The sequence below is a fragment of the Crocodylus porosus genome, unplaced genomic scaffold, assembly GCF_001723895.1.
Source record: "Crocodylus porosus isolate Cpor-Errol unplaced genomic scaffold, CroPor_comp1, whole genome shotgun sequence".
Classification (NCBI taxonomy): Eukaryota; Metazoa; Chordata; order Crocodylia; family Crocodylidae; genus Crocodylus; species Crocodylus porosus.
In genome coordinates, this window is record NW_017728911.1 from 19,490,204 (window position 1) to 19,515,276 (window position 25,073).

Below are 25,073 nucleotides of genomic sequence, written 5' to 3' on the forward strand. Positions count from 1 at the left end.
GATTTAAGAAAAACTGTGGCAAGGCTGGCCAAGGAAAAAAGTCCTTGGCAGTGTTTCTTTCTTATCAGGTGTGAGATGCAAGCTGTGCATTTCTAACAATAGAAAGCAATTGTTCAATGCAAAGTTGCTCAACCTCTGGCACGTGGGCCAAGTCTGACCCACAGACCTAGGGGTCACCTAGCCCACAGGGCTCCCCTGTGGGTCTGGAAATTTGGCAGTGGGAGGGGACTAGCATCCCTCTTAACTTTTTTCTTTTTCTTTATAATCTCTTTGTGGCCAGGGTGTTTATTACTCTGTGCCGGTATGAGGTTTTTGTGAGTTGTGTCCCAGTCTCAGTTAGATATTTTAGTTGCCATCAGAAAATAATAATACTAATGAAGGAGGAGGGGTTAAAGCACTGACAGAATTGACAGTGTCATAAAAATATGGAAGCCTTGGTGATATTTACAGTGGAGCAAAGTGCAACAATCCAGCAAAAACCCAAGTTAATTCTTCTGGGAAGACGCCGCATCACTGAGATGTATGGATTTGGGGGTGGGGGGTGTTCACCTCATCTGCTTCTATAGTTGTGTTTGTTTTGGTTTTGTTTTGAAAACTTCTGGGGGTTAGCAAGGCAGCAGGACAGTTGTTACTTGCTGCCTGTATCTTGTGCATTTTCAAAATACAGCCATAATTGAAGAGTCTTTGGACCTCAGAGTTCCCTTTGCCATTTTTTTCTGCTTTGGTTTCTCTCCGGTTTGTGGTGGTGAGGCAGGATTTGTGTGGGGGACTGCAGTGAGTAGCAGAAGTCTTGCACTGCTCCAATCAAACAGAATAAGGTAAGGAAATGTCATGTAGCAATGACTGTTCTCAAGAATGAATTCCCTTCCCTCCCACCCCACTTTTTAACAGTTACATCCTTGTTTAGGATGCTGTTTGAACCAGGTTTCATATTTCAGATTATCTTTTTCAATACACATGATTGAAGGATTTTTCCCTTCCTTCCCTGCCCCATTTTGCATAGAAGGGGAGTCAGTAGTTCCTTTTCACCTTCACTTGTACAGTTATGACTTGGTCAAAAGATTTTTGCTTAAATTTCACCATTCGGCAAAGACAGCAGCCCTAAAAGAAACCTTAGGAGTACGAAAGGGGAGGTGAATAATAGTGATTGCTACCATAACTACCATAATAACTGTTCTTGTATTGTACTTGGAAAAGTCAGAGACGGCAACTGCTGACAGGCCGCAGATGAAGTAGTGGTGAAAGAACCAGTTTCAAAGAAAAATTTATTTCTAGTTCTTTTTAGGGTGTTTAGCTTACCACTTAAAAAAATGTCCCATGTTGTAGTCTAACTCTGCAAGACACCTTAAATTGTAGGAGCCTTATGTTAATAGGTACAATCTTTCCTTAGATTGGCACATGACCTATTCATGAGACCTGGCTATGTCTGGGAGGAGCAGACAGCCAGGTCTGACTGCTCGCATAGGTTCCTGGCTGTATTCACCTTATCCAGGAAGTGCACAGCCCCGCTAGGGGTAACGCCTTGCTGGACCTGGACCTGGTCCTGGCCAGAGGGGATGACCTGGTGAGGGGACTGCAGGTCCTTGACCACCTGGGCAATAGCAATCATCACCTGCTGGATTTCACTATCCAACGCAGGGTGTCAGGGGCTTACACCAAGGCTAATGCCCTTGACTTCAGAAGGGCCAACTTCAGTGAGCTTAGGAGACTAGTGCGGGAGGCACTGCAGGCCCAGAAGGTAGAGAAGATGGGAGTCCACAAGGGATGGTCGTACCTGAAGGAGGCAATCCTCCAGGCCCAAAGGGTAACAGTCCCTGAGAGAAGCAAGGGAGGTAAGAGTGCTCAGAAACCCCCTTGGCTCAGCAAAGGCATTCAGCAATGCCTGAAGATTAAAAGGGGGGCATACAACCAGTGGAAGGGAGTAGCTGTCACCAAGGAGGAGTACTTCTCAGCCCATGAGTGTAGGAGGGCTATCAGGAAGGCCAAGGCAGAGATGGAACTCAGGCTAGCGTCCAGGATTAAGGACAACAAAAAGTCCTTTTTCAAGTACGTTGGAAGCAAGAAGAGAGCACCAGGCAATGTAGGGCCCCTGCAAGACGCAAACAGTAATCTTCTGGCTATGCCAGACAAGAAAGTTGATATTTTCAACAGTTTCTTTTGCCTGTGTTTTCTTGAACAGGGACCAGGACATCCCACCTACCAGAGGCAGGGACAATCTCGGGGATAGCTCTGTCAGGCCTTCCCTAACTACATCTGTACTGACTGATCTTTTGGAAGGGCTAGACATTTTTAAATCTGCAGGTCCAGATGCCCTCCACCCAAGGGTGTTGAGGGAGCTGGCAGAGGTCATCGTGGAGCCCTTGGCCTGGCTGTATGAGCATTCATGGTCATCTGGCCAGGTGCCAGGGGGTTGGGAATTGGCTAATGTGGTCCCAATTTTCAAGAAAGGGAGGAGGGAGGACCCAGGTAACTATAGGCCTGTAAGCCTCACCTCAGGAAGATCTTGGAGAGAATCATCAAGGAGCACATCTGTGGGGGGCCAGCAGAGGAGATCATGCTCAGGGGCAATCAGCATGGGTTCATCAAAAACAGGTCCTGCCTGACCAACCTGGTTGCCTTTTATGACCAGGTGACTAAATCCATGGATGATGGTGTCGCTGTGGACATAGTCTTTCTAGACTTTAAGAAGGCCTTTGACACTGTCTCTCACCCCATCCTCATCAATAAATTTAAGCGACTGTGGCATTGATGCCTATACAGTTGGTTGGGTGAAAAATTGGCTGGCGGGGTGCACCCAGAGAGTAGTAGCGGACAGGGTGTACTCAGCTTGGCAAGATGTGAGGAGTGGAGTAAGTACCCCAGGGCTTGGTCCTTGTGCCCACACTGTTTAACATCTTCATCAGTGATTTGGATGAGCGGGTAGAAAGCATGCTGTCCAAATTTGCTGATGACACTAAGATGTGGGGGGATGTGGGTGCACTAGAAGGGTGCAATAGGCTACAAGCTGACCTTGACAGGTTGCAACGGTGGGCGGATGAGAATAGGATGGGGTTCAACATAGACAAATGCAGGGTGCTGCACCTTGGGAGAAGGAATCCGCAGCATACATACAGGCTGGGGAGTTCCCCTCTTGAAAGCACAGAGGCGGAATGGGATCTTGGAGTCAATAATGACTCCAAGATGAACATGAACATGAGCCACCAATACCAGACTGCAGCCAGCAAGGCCAGCCATACCTTGTCACGTATCCAAAGGTGCAGCTCAAGCCAGTCCAGGGAGGTGATACTCCCCCTCTATGCAACTTTGGTCAGGCCGCAGTTGGAATACTGCATCCAGTACTGGGTGCCGCACTTCGAGAGGGATGTGGCCAGCCTGGAGAGGGTTCAGAGGAGGGCCACCCGCTTGGTGAGAGGGCAGCAGGACAGGCCCTATGAGGAGAGGCTGAGGGACCTGAACCTGTTCAGCCTCAGCAAGAGGAGGCTGAGGGGGGACCTGGTGGCTGCCTACAAACTCATCGGGGAGATCAACAGCAAATAGGTAGAGCCCTTTTCTCCCCAGCATCACCTGAGGTGATGAGGAACAATGTTAATAAGCTGATGGAGAACAGATTTAGGTTAGAGATCAGATGGCAATTTTTTTTTTTACAGTTAGGGTGGCCAAAATCTGGAACCAACTTCCCAGGGAAGTGGTCCTCGCCCCTACCTTGGGCAAATTGAAGAGGAGGTTGGATGATCTCCTGTCTGGGGTCTTGTGAACCCAGCATTCATTCCTGCCTGTGGCTGAGGGTCAGGCTAGATGATCTGTTCAGGTCCCTCCTGACCCTATCTACTATGAAACTATAATATATAGTCCCTACATATCACCAAAACACATTTATTTTATAAATATGTTAATTTTTTGTTTGTTGTTTTTGTTTTCTCAGCCAACAAAGTAAAGAATACTGTATCAAGCAGGGAATTAATAGAGAAGAGTGTAGGCAACCTTTGTTAGGTTGAAGCAGTTGTTGTAGGCAACCATAAATCCTCTGGATCATGGTGTGTGCCTGATGAATCTGCTTGTGGCTGATAAGCCCAATTCAAGAGTGACACAGCTTGTTAAAAGTTTCACAGATCCTTGTGTTGTCTGAGTTGGAGTCCAAATTACAGCACACTGCTTCCTTCTTGCTTTGCTTCTATCCTCTGGATCAAAATAACTTCATGTTGTGCTGCACCCAGGGTTGGATGTTCCTTCTAGATTGGATGGGATTCTGCGCACTACCCCCAGATTTCTACATTGATGTTGAACAACTTTGTATTATTTTTGCATGTGTCATAGTACAGCCATAGAGGGCTATCCAGCTTCCTAGAGTCATTTTGAATCTTGCTGTTCAAAATTATTCTTAGGGATACAATCTCCTCCCATTTTCCTGACATGGCCCAGTCATTGCAATCTCCTCGACTTGATAGTGGTTTCTAAGTGTGTCAGTCCTGCGTGCTCCAGCTCCTCTGTGTTTGGTTTTTTGTTTTACCACTTTATTTTCAGGTTGAAGTGGTAATTTCATTACTTCTGAAGAGAGTAGTTTTACTGAAGTGTAGAGGGTGGAACACCGGTTACAGATATTCAAGATGACAGTGCTTATAGAGAGCTTGGAAGTGAATAGCGGAAGGAATTTTACAGCATGTGGAGATGGTAACCATCTCCAAGATAGGGCAAGGAGCTTGATGACAGGGGAAGAGGGAGATCAAGATGGAATGCATTCTAGTAATGTAATGCTTCTACATCTACTAGTAATGCATCTATTTCATCTTGTGCTGTGTGGTGTGGTTTTTGGGGTTTTTTTGTTCTTTTGTTTTTTAAATTCACTGAAATCATCATAATGGACTTTCCCCATATTTCCTTTGGTTCTGCTCAGGGAGTGAGGTATTGGTGTTCTTGTGGGATAAAATATTTTGAATGTTTTAAGCATAGTTAAATTACATTTCCTAAAGCAAGTATGTGTTATCACTTTAGTTCATCTTGTGCATTTTATTGGAGTTTTGTTTACTAAAATTGTTTGTATATTGATTGATAGTGCATTATATATATTATTGGATTAAATGTACTTGGTTCGTTGATTTAAAGTCACAGGGAATATGTGACTTAAAATTTATATTATTTGTATTGGAATGACCTCCACAATATGTAAAGTATTATAGAAATGCATAAGAAGTTTTAGTCCCTGCTCTAGAGAATTGAGTGGGAAGGTAAGGGGGGAGATTGAAGAGATTTTGGGTGGGGAAGAGGAATATACCAGGTAAGTAATGGAGTCAGGCTTGTTAGAGCTCAAAGAAATAAATATTCAGAAATACCCTCTGGACTTTTAGGGCTCATCTACACATGAAAATTACACACCAAATTATTTTAGATTAACCTGAATTTAAAATGCAATAACAATTCTAGAATAACTGACAACTAGACAGGTACTCGCATTTCACCTTTGGAAGCTGAAAACTATGAGTTTTGGCTCTGCTTATGAAAGTGTTATAAGATCAGCAAACTCTAAAATAACAACCAGTGTCCAGTAATCTAGAGATATATATAAAGGGCTTAGTCTGTCTGTCTGTATCTGTCTGTCTATAACGCTCTTTAAATGCAAATAGCTTGAAAAATGTAAGAGAGAGAACACTTGTATCTTCAGAGAAATTTCTTTGATAAACCTTAGCATTTGTTTAGTGACCATGTCAGGATAATCCTAACTTCCAGAACTGGGGAAAAAAGTCAGGGGCCAGGGCTGTTTCTACTGAGCTCCTCCCAGGAGAGTGGTGGGAGCCTGGCATGGCAGAGAGGGCAAAGAGGAAAAGTGGGAGCTGGGCAGAGGCGTAGGGCATCAACAGCCCCATCCCAAGCCCCAAGCAGGGAAGGAGGTGCCCAGGGCAATTTATTTGAAATTCATGTGTTCTTGACAAGCTATTCACCAGTAACCATGATAAAACACAATATAAATGAATCTAGCCTTTATCACTAACAAAGTACAGGCATATACTGTAAAAACAAAAAACAAACAAACAAACAAAAAACAAAACAAAAAACCCACAAAAAACAAACAAACAAACAGAAACCAACTAAACCCCCCAAAGCAAGCAGACAAACCCCAAAACAAAACAACCCCCCTCCCCAATTAATCTTTCTGGAAGTCTTTAGGATGGTAAATATATTATTTGAATGTAATTCATTGCATAGGTATGTTTTCTTGTTTTTATATGGAAAAGTCACAGTGGAATTTTATTTTAATTTCAGTCACTTAATGGTAGAAGAATAGGTTAAAGATGTACATCAGGCTTTACTTTTTATGTGCATATGTCCTTGTTTTTATAGTATAAATTATAATTTTTCTAGTATCATATACTTCTAAATTCTTAACGACATTTGGGAGAAATAAATAAAGTTAATTATGAATTATAGGAGAGCAGGGTATTTCAAAACCATCAGTAATCCAAATACAGTCATTTCTCTGGCACACCTCCCACTAAAAGTAATAGGGCTTGTTTCTGAGGCTGGCTACATCTCCTTAGCTCAGTACAACTGGCATTTAAGCGTAGGTAGAATAGCCACATGATGTATGGCTGGAGTAGTTAGCTGCCTTGTGTGGCTTCCTCTTCCAATTTATGGCATATGAGGTGGCTACATATAGGAGGGGCCTGGTTTCAGGGTGGTATACTCCAAAGGAGCCCTCAGTAGGCAGATAGATCTTTTCAACCAATGTATAGTTTAGAGCAGGGGTTTTCAACCTTTTTGTATCAGTGTACCCCTCGCTCCTGCATTTGGCCGCCTGTTGGGGGTAGGCTGGCACACAGCTGAACACGGAGTGGCGGTAGCCGCTGTGTGCGAGTTTCCCCTGCATCCAGCCGGGCATGGCAGCACCTGTGTGGCAGCACGGGATGGTGCATGGTGGCGGTCTGTCGTCACCCACCAGCATGTACCCCTTAGGACAGTGGCCACCAACCAGTGGATCGCGATCTATTGGTAGATCTTGGAGTTTCCTGGAGTTGATCTAAGGCTGGGGCTGGGGGCTGAGTGGCTACGTGCATGCTGGTGCATGCCCCAGCCCAGCAGGTCAGTCCATGAGGGAGGGAAGGGGAAGGGAAAGGGGCTAGATTGAGGCCTCCACAGTGAGGGACAGAATCATAGAGGCAGAAGCAGAGGTAAATTGAGTGGGGCCTGGCCAGGTGGGACTTAACTGCTGGGCAGTGAACCCCCAAATATTTTTTTTCTCCCTCTGCCTTCCCCTTCCCTCCCCACAGACTTACCTGCTGGGGGGGGGCACGGTAGATCTTGGGTTGCTTTTAAATGCCAAAGGTGATCTCCTACTTAAAGTTTGGAGATCACTGCCCTAGGGCCTTCTCAAATGCCCTGGCTTAAAGCAACCCCTGGTTTAGAGCAATATCAGTATGCAAACTAATGCATTTAGGGAAAATAATTGGAAAAGTAGATGTGCAGTAGGGAGAGGTATCTGTGGGAAAGGATAAAGTAAAAATGTATGGGAGAATTGAGTGAGCCTAAAATGAAATAACAATGGAAGACATGCATATGAAAAGGACACTAAATATCTGTAGTCTTGCCTATGATGATTTTTTTTTTTTTTTCTCTTTTGCTGTATGTTGCGGTGAAAAACACCCATGGGCCTCGGAAATGCTGGGGGCAAACCCTAGCATACCAGAAAGGAAAAGGAGAGCCACCCGCGCCTGGGGAACTCCCCTCCAGGGTGGGCAGGGATGAAGCAAGAGCCACGTGTGCTGGTGTTTTGCCAGCTCTTCAAGCAGCTGCTTCCCGGGTAGGGTAGCGGCCAGCTGATTATGGCAGCTGGAGCCGCCACCATGGGGAACTTAAAAACCCCGCCAGCAGGAGGGAAGCCGGCAGGAGGGAGGAAGCGAGCTGGGAGCACGCTGGCTGGGCGAAGGCTCCGAGTGCTGGCCGTGGTGGCACTAAAGGCACTGCCCTGCAGCAGAGGAGGGGGAGCAATGTCTGGTACCAGGCTGGGGACAGGCAGTCTCTAGCCCCTCAACATTAAGGAGGACACCAGATGCCTGTGGCTCAGACCCCTGGGACCAAGGATTGAAGTTCCAGGCTTATCAACATCCCCGTGGCAGGCCAGATTACCGAAGTCAACGTCGGATCCCACAGTCAAGGGACCAGTGTATATCGTTGGGACAAAGATCTGAATCCCCAAGCAGCTGACGAGTGGACGGGGTGTAGGGGAAGCAGAGCCCTGAGGAACACCACAGCGCACCTGTGAATATCCCATCTTCGGGTCCATATGGGAAGAGAACACCACTGAACCCCCTCCTTCTTACATATACCAACAAGTGGTGGCAGGTGAGTTGGGGGACCCCAACCTTGGAGGTGGAGTTATACCTGCAGCACCTACTCAAGGTGTAACACTGTCTTCATTGTGCTGAATGCTATGATGTTACTGAGTCTGTATAGACTGTGCCTAATTGTGAATCTACAGTTTAATTGTGGTTAGCTGATCGGACCCTGTATGCAGTCAGGTCTGTTTTACACTGACTCTAAGTTATACCCAGTGTCATGTCAGCTACCTTTTAGTTCTTTGTAATTGTGTTGATATTTAGTAGTCCAACCAACGTGCTATTAACACTGCATTTAGAATACTGTACGCATTATTGGACTTTGCAGTATTAGAAATATCTTGACCAACTGGAGTAATAGATTAAGGAACTAAATAGGTTGACTTGAAGAATTTAAAAAAATGTATAGTTTGGCTGAACAACTACTAAAACAGCAAGTGTACAGAAATGCGGATATAAGAACAAGTATGGGGATAAAAATGTTTTCAGTTGGTATGTATTAAGGTGAGAGCTGTTAAATTGTGGACTAGCTTTCCATTTGTGTTATTTTGGAGCTAGTTGGACAAAACACTGGAAAATATATTCTAGGATGTTAGTTTGCTTTGGCTGAGAGGTAGACCATATGACTTGCAAGTCTTTTATTTTAAATGTCAGTAAAGACCATAGATGTTTACTTTGCCACTCTTGGCCAAGTTTTAAGCTTTGTGACCTGTACGTGGATATGGTAGGAATATAAGCCTATATTGCCATATACACATTAGGTAAAAGTTCCTGAACATCCTTTGAATGCCTGGTTCATTGACATGGTTCGTAAGCTGTCTTGTGTTTAACTGTAAGGATTTTTTTTTTTGTGCAGTATGCACAAAGATTTTTCTCCCATAATGCAGAACCTCATACTTTTATCTGTTCAGTGCTAAGTTTAGGTACTGTGCACACTGTAATATTAAAATACCAGCTTTCTCTATTGTGAAGCACTCTGTAGGTAGATAGGGCTAGATTGTCAAAGCTGTGTTTTTCAGTTGTATGGTAAAGCCATTTCCAACAAGCTTTATTAATAAAAATGCAGTTTTGTTGTGTAATTGCATTTAGGGGGGTTCTGCTGACCCAGTTTGTCTGTGAAAGAAGATCCCACCTCTTTCTACCCCTGGCTGACATACCTATCTATACCTGAGAAAATCTGTAGGGTAAGTGTAATTGGGAAAAATAGAGCTATGCAACTGTAGGAGTAGTGAAGTCCATAGAGGTCAACTGATGCGCTTGTTTTATAGGGTTATTCCCAATTCTGAAATGGCTTCCATGCACTAAATATTCCTCTGTGTAGATATAACTATTGTACAGTCTGATCTTCATTCAGTGTAACAAATGGATTCCCTGACATTTCACCTTTTGTGAAAAGCTGTGTGTATGCATGTGGAAATAATGAAAATAGATTTGTTGGTATATTTTTATCAAATAGTAACACTTTGGTACCCTTTTTAGTAGCACCAACTCCTTTCTACTTGCTCTGTTGTTTTAGCCTCTCAAATTGCCCAAATACAGCTGAGTTCACGAGAGGAGAAAAGAAAACATGATACTGCTGCCAAACAGACAGGAAACCGTAGTAGACCTTACGAGCAGCGAAGGGTTTAAGCACGCCTTCCATCCAATCAGCTGAGAGTGCTGTTGCTATGTGCACTCTTACTCTGCCTTCTTTGTGAAAAAATGTCTTGCACAGAGAGACTGAATATGCACCCAAAGCTGAACATTTTGTTTTAACCACTGCAGACATCTGGATCCTTCAGATACTGACAGTATAGCCCATTTGCAGCTAGGAGGCAACTTCCTTTACACAGGGATTCCAGTATGGGTTACAGTGGAAACAAAGGGCTGCACAGAGAAGGTGTGTAATCCAAGGAAGTAATTTTAAATGCTTAAATATTTTTGTAGTTGTGACTGGATGTTTGTGAATCTGAGTGCTCTTTTCTAATGCACTTGATTTATCACACGGTTTAAAAATTTTGTCAGTTTGAGAATTAAACTCACAAGATTTACATGGAACATTTTATAGATAATTGTATTCAAAATCATACTAAAAATACCATTTTAATTACAGTGCTGGGCTGAACAAAAAAAGGGGGAGGAGGGGAAGCAGGATGTAAGAAAGAAAAGAAAGGCCTGTCAAGCAAGCAGGGTTGCTTCTGTAATGCAATAAGGTTTTAAAAAGAAGTGATCTGGGGCTGAGGAGGAGAACTGTATTTGTGCCATTATAGCATAAACTTGTTTCTAAATGATTATACACTTTTTCAGAACCTCAGCTGATAATAAATTTGGGAAAGGTGACAAAAGTTTATTGAAATTTTTGCTTCACAAGTTCTGAAGTTAAGATTTTGAATTTAACAGTTTCAAAATATATATTTTTTTTAAAAATCTGTGGTGAAAGAGCTTCACTAAAGTGTTCCCCATTTCCCTATAAACTGGTCAAATGAATACTCTCAGCCAGGCAAATGTGGTGAGAGGCCTTTTTAAAACCATTTAATTTACTGTATATATTATTGACTTAAGCTAACAGGGGCAGGGGGAGACATAATTTACCTGTCAATTAAAAATATTATAACATAACCAACCAATGAATTTCAAGAGACAGGAAAAAAGATGATTTCTTTGAAGCATTTAAAGTGAATGTCCAATGCAATGTCATGTATATCAGTAGTTCTGGAACAGTTACTGTAGCCATATTTAACAGCTTATTTTGTTATTCACAGTAAAAACAAGACTTAGCTGAATGTGTTTCTTTTGTGTCCTGTTTTTGTTATGTAGGTCAAGTTCCTTTCACAACACAAGGAAACTATTACAATAGTTTCATTTGTGAGTCTAGTAGAGTCTGTGCATCACAGCTTTATCTTTCTTTTTGTCATTATTTGCCTGCCTTGGGCAAATAAATCTATGCACATAAGTCAGGCGTGTGGGCAACTAGAAAAGGTTTAGAATATTTTGCAAAGTAATAGCTTGTCATTACTGGCCACTCAGCATATTGACAGAGCAGATACAGCTATAGTTTAAATAAAGTAACTGATCTAACATATGCTGAAATAAGACTTTTATCTTTTGCTATATATAGTAAGATGATTTCTAAAGAGGTGAGTGATATCAAGTCATTAAACATATTCTTGCTCTGTGTACCAGACTTGTCTGTGTTCTTGAAAAAGGGGCCAATGCTCCAATTTTAAGTGAGCCTTTATAATTTAGGTGCACATCCACTGCTGGGGAATGAGGAGGAATAGTCCCACTGGTATACACTTGTGGTTTGTGTAGGAACATCTTCTGTTATTTGCTGAGGGTCATTGTTCTAGCAAAGAATGGTAGAGGTAATCAGAGAAGCCACAATGAATCCAGCCATCTTATCAGTTCACCTGACAAATATTTGTACATTGCCACACTTATCCAGTATGCTTTTGTGGTATTCTGCAAGCACTGGGCAAGTTGAATGTGTGTAACAGAACCTTTCATAAAAAGGAATGCCACATACAGTTAGTACCCTTTTAAGAAAGGTGTCTTCTGACAATTATGGTATATTCTCTACATATATATGGTTTAGTTTTAAGACTGTGGCATTTGGAGGCACTTTAATCCATAAAAAATACTTAGATTTAAAAGGTGGCTTAAAATAAAAGGAGAAGGAAGATAAAGAACCAGAAAACTGATTACAAGGAGAATGTTAAGTACTCAGTTCAGGCAAGCTATAAGGTGTAATAAAGATTAATTAAACTGAGGTAGGAGACGATTAGTTTTTCCAATGCATGAGTCAGGCTGCCATACAAGAGTTAATTTTATATCTTTATATAAAGCTTCTAACAAACTCATGGCACTGCATTTAGAACTGTCACCTACTAAATAATCATTTGCCCATATGCAGCAATATTATTATAGTATTGCAGGGTGGAGAGAGGGGGAAGAAGGCAAACTAAAATCTTAAACCTGTATTTTACTAAACACTCAAATGTTGATGCTATATAATTTTACTGTTCTCGGGTCTAAAAGACAGATGTCAATTAGAAGGTAAGCACAATGACACGGATGCTTGTAAAGCAGTTTAAACTGTGGCATGTGTCGGACACTGTTCTGTTATTCTGTAGCACCCATTAACATTCTACATGCTGCGTTTATTTATGATGGGTACCAGCATGGGAGGACCCATGATTTTGAGAAGGGGGATGCAGGTGGTGTTGTGCATTGTCCCGTTGCACACCACACCACCCCCTCCCCAAATTAAAATGAAACTAAAAGCTTTATTAATATACTAGGGATCTAGGTCTATATAGTATTTGTTTGATCCATGCAAAAACAAAAATTAATGAATCTGGGGGTGGGGTGATTGCCAGCTCCAGAGTAGGGCTGGCACCTGATGCCAGGGATGACCCGAGCAGGGTGCTGGGCCCAGGTCAATTCAGCCTGTGCAGGGACACAAAGCTGGCAGTGGATTTTTTGGGGGGAGGCGGTTCAGACTCTTACAAGCTCTGTCATCTGCTGCAATCAATAACCAAGAAAAGGATCACTGCAGTAACTTCTTTGTCTCAATTTTGCAGTTCTACACCCCTATGCACTTTTACACTTCTACACCCCTATGCACCGCTCCCCCACACAATTTGCCCTTGGGTACTGTGCTCATCTTTAAGTGGACAGGATGTTTAGGAATAGGGATTTTCTTGGACTTTAGCAAGGCCTTTGATACAGTATCTCATCGTATTCTCATAAAAAAATCACGAGGCTGTGACCTAGATGTTTACACAGTCCAGTCGGTGGCAAATAGGCTTAGCAGTTGCACTCAGAGAGTGGTAGTAGATGGGTTGGTATCGACCTGGAAGAATGTGGGCAGCGGGGTCCCGCAGGGTTTGGTCCTTGAGCCTGTATCCTTCAATATCTTCATCAGTGACTTGGGTGTGAGTGTGAAGTGTACTCTGTCCAAGTTTGTGGACAATACTAAATTGTGGGGTGAAGTGCACCCTCCAGAGGGTAGGGAATGATTGCAGGCAGACCTGGACAGGTTAGAAAAGTGGGCAGAACACAATAGGATGCAGTAGAACAAGTCCAAGTGCAGAGTGCTGCACCTAGGGTGCAAAAATATCCAGCACACCTACTGGCTGGGAAGTGACCCTCTCAGCAGCACAGAAGCAGAAAGGGATCTTGGAGTCATAGTGAACTCAAGATGAATATGAGTCCTCGGTGTGATGAAATCATCATCAAAGCTAACTGCACTTTATCATGCATCAGCAGATGCATAGCAAATAGATCCAAGGAGGTGATACTTCCCCTCCATGTAGCATTGGTCTGACCACCAGTGGAGTACTGCATCCAGTTTTGGGCACCATACTTTAAGAAGGAAGTTGATAGTCTTGAGAGGGTCCAGTGGAGGGCCGCTTGTATGGTTACGGACTTACAGGACAAGCCCTATGAGGACAGACTGAGGGACCTCTTCAGCCTTCGCAAGAGAAGGCTGAGAGGTGAGCTTGTGGCTGCCTACAAATTCATTCCACAGACACAGCAAGGGATTGGAGATGCTCTGTTCACCAGGGCGCCTCTTGGGGTAGCAAGGAACAATAGTCACAAACTGACAGCAGATTTAAGTTGGATAGTAGGAAAAACTTCTTCACAGGGAGGGTAGCCAAAATTTGGAATGGGCTTCCAAAGGAGGTGTGCTCTCCCCTTCCTTGGGGGTCTTTAAGAGAAGGCTGAATAGGCATCTGGCTGGGGTTATGTGACCCCAGCCCTCTTTTCTGCCTAGGCAGGGGGTCAATGATCTGTTGAGGTCCCTTCCAACCCTAGCATCTATAAATCTATGAACAACTGTTTCCTTCAGCCTTGTAATCAAAACTTATAAAATACTCATAGCCTTTGCACTTTGGGGTCTACCGCCTGTTTTTTCATACTAAATTTCTTTAATATTTACAAAAAGGTGTTTTTAAATTGTGTTACTTAAGTGTGACTTGTTTCTACCATCCTATTTCTGCCTTACTGTTATTTTGAGAGAAAAGAGACTGGTAGCTTTATTAAATGCCTCAGACATCATCCATAATAAAAATACATATTATAATAATAATATGGGGGAAGGTCTATGTCAAGTTTGAATGTGCCATCATTGGCCATTCTTGGAATTAAGTGTGTCAAAGCACTGGAGGTGCTTCAGAGGTGCTGAAATAGAATTCCAGTGGTGGAAGTCTAGAAGAGTCATGATGCTGTGCTTAAATACCTTTTAAAATATTTGCCTATATTGTTTTTGGGGCCAGTGTAAATTGAATGAAATTCTTACAGTTGCAGTTAGTTGTCTGAACTATCCCACTACATCATCTAGATCATGTACATGAATGAGACAAGGGTTTTTTTTGTCATTTATTTGACCACTTTAGAGTGGGGAGAGAAGCTGGATGTGCTTTTTGGTTTCAAAGTGCCCTTCTTAAGATCCAAGTACTTTGCACCCAAAAGCGTCTGACATCTCTTGGCCCACTGTACAGGTGATCCAGTAAAAGACACTACAAAAAACCCTTTCCTTACATACTTCCTGGATCATCATACAACATTCCAACTGCATGACATAACATAAATGTATTATCTTACTGAATGTGGCATTATCTTAGAATCTGCTCATTTACAGGGTGTTGTGGGCCCACAGCATAAATCCCAGCATTCTGGTTATTTTTATCTTATACCAGTTCATGGAATAAGTACGATGCTATGCACAGGGTCCGTCTCAGTGTAACTGAAGCGAAAGAGATGGTTGCATAACAGCATCTAGTTACTAGAATATATGAGTTAATTCTTTGAGCATCAGAAGACTTTCTGTGGGAAGTGCAAATGGAAATAAACAAAATCTTCTCTTTCTACATTTCCCTTTTCTGTCAGATTTGAGTCAATTGTGATGACAAAAAAACTACTTAAACTTTCATATCCCCTCAGATTTTAGCATTGAAATCTTGTATTACCCCAACTTACTCAACTCTTGCAGTAGAAATGGGGTGTTTTATTTTCCCTAAATCTGGGTAGTGCAACTTTTGGCAGTCAAGACTTTCAAAGATTTGTTTTGACCTTCCATCGTTGGATTCTGATGCATTTAGAATGGGCACATCTATATTAACCAGAAACTTGCTTGTTTGAATGAATAAGGGTTGCCTTTTAGCTTTAGAAAGTGACATGTTGATTCTCCACTGTATCTCCTTCTCCAAAATAGTAACGTGATGACTTCAGGTACTCTACTTGAAGCTCTACGAGGATGACAGGCAAAAATGCCTTTGACAATTGATGTAGCAGCCTCCAAATTAGATGACTGTTGTATCTCAACTTCAACGAGAATTACTGTACCAGCTTGAGGGCATGTTATGACAAAAGATATATAATTTATAGAGTAAATGAAATGCTAAACAAAAATCATGTTTGGTTCCCTTTTTGCCAAAGTTTATTACCTCCTAACAATGTGTGCAGGGACAAAAGAAAAACTCCACTGCCCAGAACCAGACTCAGGGAGACTTGGCAGTCAGACCTGAGTGATTCAGCATTGAGTATTTGCTTCTACAGAGTATTTTAACTGCAAAATTTGTATGTCTTAAAAAACAACAAATACCCTTAGTTTTCATGGTTTAATGCGTGTAACCAGTAGGACACTCTACATGTGTTCCTTTTGTATGAGGGAAGGTAAGATCAGTACATACACATACACATGGTTCTTTGGTTTTTTTAGCATCCCCAAGCAAAACTACAACATTCATTTTGTAGATATATTTCCAAAATGTTTACATGGAAATGCTCTATGGTCTTGTAATGTCCAGGAGAAAGAAACAGAACATCTAAGAACGGCATGAAATTCAGGAATATTTTGTTTTAGGTATTCCTAAACACAGAATGACTAAATTCCATCTTGGATTTCAGCTGCCTTAACTACAGTCTGGTTAACATATATTCAAAATTATATTTCTGGCAACAACCAATTGCCAGCCTGTGAAACAAATGTGATTTAAGTTTCCTGAAACATTAAATTCTGCTTATTTATCAGGAAAGGAAAAGGGAGGCAGGATGAGTCATAATTCAGTTTCCTTTTGATAGAATGACCAGCTACCACCCAGAGCAATGAATTTTCACACTTGTTAAGATTTTTAACTGCTATATAAGAAACAAGTTGGAGAGACTGGTACTGCAGTATATTGCAAAGATAAATTGTGCTCCATTCATGCTAGCATTGATGGCGTCTAATCCCATTACGTTGCAACCCTTGTTGCATTCAGGCAGAACTAGGGAATCTTTGCACATCCTGGCATGGGATACTCTCTCCCTATCATGATGATTGAAAAGTTTTATAGTTGCATTGAAGACTTGAATTGAAAAATGGTCTTGTTGAACTAGTTTAAAGACCAAGTAAAACTGCTGGAAGAATAAATGCTACCAAAGCTACAAGAAGATGTGGATATGAATTTCGAGAACTCTTACATGTTTTCTTCTTTCAAGCTTGTCATCTTCAAGCTGATGTCTAAATTTTTTCATCAAAAACTGCCTATCAGAAAGACATTCCAATTAAAAAGGGAAAAGCTTATAGTCTGAGAGACTATAATAAAATTCCCTTTAGTTACTAATCAGAAAACTACATGATCATAATTTCTGCTTGTCACTCTGTGTAAAAGATTATCTGGTTACTGTTTTGGGCGCTGCATAGTATAGTGGATTTATGTATGCCCTTCTAGTTATAGGTGTCATGGAAATTTGAAGGACGTGTATTTAAATTTCCTGTTCTGTGGGAAGGGTCTCTCTTTTTTTGTTAGGGACTTATAACTTCAAAACGAAATGGAACAGTGAATCGGAAGAAATCTGCTTTGTTATATACCATGTGTAAAACAATGTAACGTAGCTAATTTGCAGGCCAGTGCTACTCCCTCTCCTGGGGGGTCTGTGTTTTGTACTCCTCCATACTCTTGCCTACGTTCCATTACAAGATTTGGTTGGCATTTGGCCTTGCACAGATTGGAAGCAGGGTGTACGTTCATGGTGATGCTCCCTTCCACAGTCTCTGAGGCAGTGAGGACATGCCCTAAGGGAGCTTGTACACATGAAAGAAGTTTAGTCATTAGGGTTGCATTCTGTGCCCCCTAAACTGAAACAGTGGGTTTTTAATTGAAATCCACCCTTTCAATATAGGGGTTTCTGTCACTGTTATGGCAAGGAACTTGATTCTGTTTTCTTTTTCTTTTTTTTCTCAGTGGAGCCTGCCCACGGCCAGGGATGAGCTGCTAATGTGCCGAGACAGCCCCTGAGCTGTGGGGGGGCCCTGGTCCTTCCTTCCGTTGTGGCAGCACCCCCTGGGGCTGCCTGGGCAGGCTGCTAGCAGGCCTGGTGCTGCCCCAGCTCAAAGGCAGCACCCAGCCTGATCCAAGTCTTCCTTGACCCCAAGGTGAGGTAGCACCTGGCCCAGTAGCAGCCCACCCAGATGGCCCCAAGTGATGCTGCTGCCACGGAGGAAGGCCTGGGGCCCCCCACAGCGCAGCCTGCCAGCAGCTTGCCACCTGGCTGCAGGAGAGATGGGAGGGCTCTGCCGTAAACAAACAAACAAAAACCAATCAGGCTCCTCACCACTTCTGCCTTCATCAGGCACCTGCTGAAAGTAAAAGCAGAAGGGGCCTGATCCTTTTCTTCTGCAGAGCCTACCCACCTCTCCCACGGCTGGGGGCCAAGCTGACTAATAGCTGCACTGTATCTTTGCAAACTAAGCTACATCAGGATTTACTTTAGTCTGCAATCATGCAAACTCATCTGCAAACCCCCAGAACTCTTGCATACATACAGCATAACGAAGAGGTGGGCAAAATGCAGCCTGTGGGCCAGATGTGGCCTGCTAGACCATTCTATCTGGCCCACAGGGCCCCTAAAAATTTAGTAAATTAATATTTATCTGCCCCTGGCTGCCTGTCATGTGGCCCTCAATGGCTTGCGAGAACTCGGTAAGTAGTCCTCTGCCTGAAATAATTGCCCGCCCCTGGCATAATGCCATTAAGCCACACAAAGTGATGTTTTTGTCACATGTACATGGAAATGGCATCACGTGTAGAAGCACCCTAAATCTGATCGGTAGATGTGTTGATCAGCACAGTGAAGTGCTCTATAGCTCTGTTGTGCTAACTCAGGGGTCAGCAACCCCTGGTATGTGTGCCAGACCATGGCATGTGAGGCCATTTTGCTCAGCATGCCAAGCTGGCCCGGGCTCTGGACAGCTGCCACTAGCCATGGAGCCTGGGCTGTTTGCAGCAGGTGGCCAGCTGTGGCAGGCAGCTGGGAAGCTGCAACAGCTGCACCAGGATCCAGAACCCTGGCTGGGCTGTGTGGCAGCAGCTGCATGCATGCCTAGGTGTGCATGGCCAGGAAGGGGCCTAGGGCAGCACAACCCTGGCTTCTTGCTCGCTGTATGCTGCAAAGCATACACACAGCCACCCCTGCCACAGAGCTCAGCCAAGGCTCTGGACCCTGGTGCAACTGTTAACAGCCTCCCGGCTGTCCACCACAGTCGGCCCAGGCTCTAGGCAGCTGCCGCAGGCGGTGGACAGGCTGCAAACAACTGCACCAGGGTCTGGAGCCCTGGCACCAGCTCTGTGGTGGCAGCAGTGGCTGCATATGCATCTTGAGGTGCACAGCCAGGGAAGGGCCTGGGGCAGTGCAACTGCAGCCCTTCCCTCGCCTTTCGCCCAAAGGTGCATGTACATCTGCTGCCAGCAACAAGGATTAGGGCCTTTATGGGTCCCCCACCGTCTGCCTCTGGTACTCCAAGTTGAGGCATGGGTGGAGGTTGGGGTGTTTGAGATACTCCAGCCAAAAACACTGCTGACCCCTGTGCTAGCTGCATTAGTAAAGAGTGGCTGTAAGAGGCCAAAAGCCCTATGCGAATATCTATGGCACAGCAGTTCTCCTGACTACTTTGAATATGGTTTTAGACCTTTACTGTGGAAGTTTTTAATGCAAGAGGCTTCCTGGGACAGGCAGGAGAGATTTGAAAGAATAGGAAAGTGCATGGCTGAAGTAGTCCTGTGCTTTAGTTAGTTCCTGGATGGTATAGGGGAAATGAGCATTTGGATGTACCACAGAGAAGTCTGAGGGGTGTAATAATAAATGAATTGGCTCCAAGTTTTCTGAAGGTATTGCTTTCTTTCATGATCCATACATTAGCTTTTTTTCTTTTAGGGTTAGACCCTAATTGAAATGATGAAAATAAATAGTTCTTTAACAACTTCCACAAAACAAACTTGTCTGAGTTAACTCTGTAAAAGAGAAGAGATTTGTGAGCTTAATAACAATAAAAATAATATTTTATGAAAATCTTTTGAACTTACAGGCTCTTTAAAATAAGTATGGTTTAATTATACATTCCAATATATAAATGTAAAACATTGAAAATGAAATAGAATGGAAGTTTTAATGCAAATAAATTGTTTTCCTCAACCAAATTGTACATAGTGGCCTCTTGAGCAGCAAAATCACTCTAAAGCAGCACAGACATTTTGATTTATCACAAAAGATCCATTTCTTTGAGATTTATGTTTTACAGTAAACAAATTGAAGGACAGACCAAGTAGACATAATTGTAAAAGTCACCTTAACTGTAAATTTGGGTGAGTGCATTCAGATTCATTGGCAAAAACTTGTAGTAAACTTAAGCCACTATCACAGTTTTATAATTTGTTGAATTGGACAAATAATTGTATACCTGATTTAGCCAGAGGTCCTTGTATAATATCTGTAATATGTTAATTACTTAAGAGAGTTAAGTTCTGGTGTCTTGGTAGAGGACCACCAGAGCACTTTCTCTTTGAGAGGGTGGAGTTTTACACTGTAACATAGGGGTGGGCAAAATGGCAGATCTGGCTGGTGGCCAAACTCCATTTCCCAGCAGCCCCTGCCCACATCACTGCAGACAATTTTCATGGAGACCCCAGGAGTGGCGGTGCTGTGACAGCACAAGGCCATGGTTTCCATGGAGACCAGTCCCAGCACCACCAGTAGGGCACACCGCTGGTTGGGGAGCTGCTCTGGAGCCGGGACTTGGATCCTGCAGCAGTGACAGCATGGTCTGGAGCTGGGTCACAGCTGTGATCCACTCCCTGCATGCCCCTGCCCAGGGTATGCGGACAGCAGATTGAAGCTCTGCCCTGGATCCGGACCACGCTATCGCCGCTGCAAGATCCCAGTCCGAAGGCAGCTCCTCATCCAGCTGCATGCCCTGCCAGCACTGTTGGGGTCAGTCTCCGTGGAAACCGTGGCCATGTGCTGTCACGGAGCCACTGCTCCTGGGTTGTACATGGAAACCAGACACAGTGACACAGGCAGGGGCTGCTGGGAAATGGAGTCTGCCGTGGGCCTGAAGTGGACCGTGGGCCAGGTTTTGCCCACCCCTGCTATAACACCTTTCAATGTACCTTCAGATTTGTGTGTGTAGGAGCCGTTGAATGTTTCAGTATCTTGAGTTGTATATTTTAATGGGTCTTCAATGATCCTCTGTGTACATATTTCTTCTTTTGACATATATTTTATGAAACGTATAACAAAAGCTGTGCACCTGTTTGAAGTAGTATGTGAGACACCAATGAGAGTGATGTTTTGGAAATTGTGTGTATTTTAAGAAATGAATCTGTCCACTTAATACTCTTAGATGTGTTCTAAGAAAAAGCAGTACAGAATGTTATAAAACACATGTGCAACAAACTTCCCTCTGGAGAGGCCAGGGACTGGGGTAGCAGAGGTAAATCAAGGTCATAGCTATGCAGGGATATGCTTTCAGATTAGTCTCTGCTGTGTCTGGCTCCAGACAGTGCGAACAGCCACTCAGAATCTTTTTCTTTTTTTTAAAAAAAGAATAATCCTGACTAATAAATGCACTTTAAAGACAGCCTTACATCAGAATGTATTTGCCTGTGAATTATTAGAATAATTTTTATCGAACTAAAATGGTGTTTTGCACCCAGTAACAAACATCCTGAATTTACTTAAGCCTGTGAAATGGCTTGTGTCATAGTGTGTTTTGAGATTAAACTTTAAGTATGCTTATGTTAAGTCTGAGACTGTAGGCAGAGGTATGATTGTATGTTCATATTTGCATTCATATTGTTTTTCAGCTTAGTTGCCTAGCAGTAAACTCTACAGCAGTGGAGTTCTTATGTATTTGTAAGCGAACATGCACATTTCAGTTTACAGTAATGATAATTATTAGCTCTGTTGTATTTTCAGTCTAGAAAAAGATCTGTTCAAAAAGCTACATTAACAGAATGCAAAAAGTCTTTTGACAAGATTTGAAAGCTTCAAGTTTTAAATTTTAGTTGACATTTAAAAAGAAAAGTTTTGTACATAATAAATCTATTATACAAACCACAATAGAATGAAACAAATAATAGGAATGACACAATTTGACTTTTGTTGACTCATCAAACTGTGTGGTAATAGGAGTGAGGTTGCACCTAGAAAGTTTATTTAATCTGTATAAGGAGAAAATAGAAGGAAGACCCCTTAAATAAGTTATCTGAATATAGGGTCACTAAAAGAAGTTGTTTGCTGAGTTGGGTGGAGTGTTACAGTCCTGAACACTTACGTTCTCTGGTATTACTGTCTACGCTGCAGACTTTGGAACTGAAACATTTGGTCACAGATTTTTCTCCCCCTTTTCCCAAGCACAACACCCCCACCCCTCACCCTAGGCCAACAAATACGTCTATTTTTAGTACATCCTCCTTTTATGCTTTTTCTGCTTCATTTAGTAGTTAATTGAGTAATTGCATATAATTTATGTCCTAAGTTAGTAGAAGATTTTTCAGAAAGGCTTAAGGGATGTAGGAGGACAGGATCTATTCAGTATCATTGGATACTGTGTCCTACATCTCAACATGCTTTTGAAAAACCTCTCTTTTGCATTTCTTTTGGTGACAGTGTATATAATGTTAATTATACTTGAATATATCATATTTACTTGAATAGAAGATGAGGTTTGGGGTTTTTCACCCAGTCAGTATGGACAGGAAAGCCTTTCGTCTTACATTCACATACAAGAAAACCTCATTAAATACATTGTCTATCATTAAGTTGCTGCCAAAAGCTGCATGTACTCAGTAATTGAAACCAACTGTGAAGTTGATTAAATGCAGCTGACACGGAGCTTGACTATAAAACACATGGCCCACATTGGACAAATATGCTGATGGGGAATTTTTTTGTGGCCCTTAAAAAAGCAGGCGGGTGTTCCCTCTGCAGAGAACTGGCACTAGGCCTGGAGGTACTACAATACCAGGCCAGCACTAGGAGGGGGACAGCCAGCCCTGAAACCCTCCCCTTAGTTCCAAAAATGCTGCTACATTTGATCTTAACCAAAAAGACTGAAGTGCTAACCTACCACAAGGCTAGGTTAGTGCAGCCCATCTGGATAAGATAATATATGTTACTCCCCGTTGAGTATAGTCTTTCTCAATGCTGACTCTTCAAAGGGTCATAGTAAGTCACTACATTGCATTCACTTCCACAACTGAGCGGTGGCTTTCTCCAATGATTTCTGTTTTTTACCAGCCTTAAACATCTGGCAAACATCATCAAATGGGGTCCCAAATATTTCAGCCAGAATCCCTCCATCACCCCTCCTCTCAGCCTCTTGTATGATTAGTGTGGCCCATCTTCCATGAGGTGTGCCAGACCAGAGTGCCCTGTACCACATTTGCATATAAATTTTTGGAGGATCCCAGGACTCATGACAGGAACATCCAGTTCCACCCATTAGTGGAGGACTAATTAGAACGTAGATCCTTTATGCGGGTATCTGGATTACACAGGGGGCATATCTACATGTGCACTTTAATGCTCATTAGCGTATTTTAATACATATTAAAGCATCACTAAAAAAATTGTGCTATTTAGTTAATGCACATAAAAATAGGTTAATACACATTAAGCATAATTTAAACCATGGGTGCCTGTACACACGCACAGAGACTGCTCTGATGCACTGTAATTATAGCACATCAAAGCGGTCTTGATTAAATGAGTCTGCTGGAGCATGGTAATTACCACGCTCCAACAGCCTCCGGCGTTTCATATATCAACATCCCCACACTTAAAAATGGTGGCAGGGGTGCTTCAATTAAAGCATGTCAAACGAGCTTTAGTTCAAAAGCTCCCACTGCTATTTTGAAGTGTGGGGACACTGATACATGAGACATTACAGTGCTTTAATTAGAGCAACTATGAGAGCCACTCTAATTAAAGTGCTGCCCTCCCCCACCCCCAGAGCACGTGTAAGAGTGCCAATTGCTATTTTGTTAATGCGCATTAAGGCAGACTAACTTTCATTTTCTTGGTACATTACAAGGCAGGGTACTTTTACATCTGCTTTGGTAGCAGAGGGGGCAGCACTTTAATTAGAGCAGCTTTGATGAGCTTTAATTCAAGCGCCCCTGCTGCCATTTTGAAGCACGGGGATGCTGATACACACGACGCGGGAGGCTGCTGAAGCGCAGTAATTGCCATGTTCCAGCAGACTTGATTAATCAAGTCTGTTCTGATGCACTGGAATTCCAGTGCATCTGAGCAGCCTCTGCTCACGTATAGGCACACATAGGTCCTAGATTTAATGTGCATTAACTAAAGTGCATTAATGCTGTCCTGGGGCAAGGGGAAGATATGAGCCCCGACTGGCTAAGGGGGGGATCCTGGGGGACAATACACCCCAGGGAGACTGAAAAGAAAGGGGGAATGAGCAAAAACATCCTACCGGCTGCAAGAACTGCGGTGGAGCTGGAAGCGGCGGCGGGACCCGCGTGGCTCGTTAGCTGCGGTTTTTTTAAAGTGGAAGCAGCTGGGGAGAAGGGGGAGGAGAGCTGGCCCGGAAGCATAAGAAGGGGAGACAACAAGGCAGCAGGGGAGGAGAAGTGGCGAAAGAGCACTGAAAGAGGAACCCCTGGACCCACCGAGGAGGTGGGGGAACCGGGGAACGCTGCTCACAGGACAGAAAAGGGTCTGAAGCTGCTCCCATGTAGAGACGCTGCTGCCGGACTGAAAAGGACCCAGGTATCCAGGCTGTATATAACCCTCGGGCCACGAAGAGAGCCTACAGGAGGTTACCATCAAAATCCAGGGCCGGGCGGCGAGGGACCGTATGATCGAGGCCCAACGGGTGCAAATGCATATGCAGACACTCCCACACATACTGAGCAGTGCTCAGCTGTAGGATCACCAATTCTTGAAATGCTGCTGACTGCTGGGGCCCAGCCCAGTGAACTATATGGTAAATAATGACTAATCGTGCGTAGTCTTTGCTGGAATGTTGCCAATATCATGCATAGTCTCTACTACATATAAGTAGGCACAAAAATGTTGTTTAAAAGTGTGTTTATGAAGAATGTGTACTAAAACTTGCAGCAGTTCCAGAAAAGGTAAAATGCATCCATTCTGGATGAACTAAGTCCTATGGGTACTATGTGCAAATGACTCATTTATTTCAAGGTCATTGTTTTCAAATTTGTTCCTCACTTCCATGTGGTCAGTGAGACAAAGGTCTGGTGGTAAGGGGGGGAGAAAAGGGCTGAAGGGGGAAAAATTTGGTGGGGGTAGAGGGCGAGAGGACTCCCTGACCTCCCAGATCTCTCTGTGCTGTAGCAGTGAGATGGGGAACAAATTAAAGGCAGACTTCCTATAATTAGATTTTTTTCTCTTTTTTTGTTGTAAAAATGTATCTCTCTCTCATATATTATATTATAAAATAAAATAATCTTGTAGATA

General features: G+C 43.1%; 1 protein-coding gene across 2 annotated transcripts in view; it reads left to right on the forward strand.

Annotated features, from left to right (window-relative positions):
* The window catches only part of FAM214A (family with sequence similarity 214 member A), a 79,633-nt gene that overhangs the window by 10,869 nt on the left and 43,691 nt on the right, over positions 1 to 25,073 (forward strand). Inside the window, exon 1 of one of the 2 annotated variants that reach the window (XM_019533549.1) lies at positions 10,041 to 10,203. The exons of the other annotated variant lie outside the window; for it this stretch is intronic. Coding sequence (XP_019389094.1) covers positions 10,167 to 10,203 — 37 coding nt within the window. The 5' untranslated portion in view covers positions 10,041 to 10,166. Of the gene's footprint in view, positions 1 to 10,040; positions 10,204 to 25,073 lie in introns of those variants that run through there. 2 annotated transcript variants of the gene reach the window in all.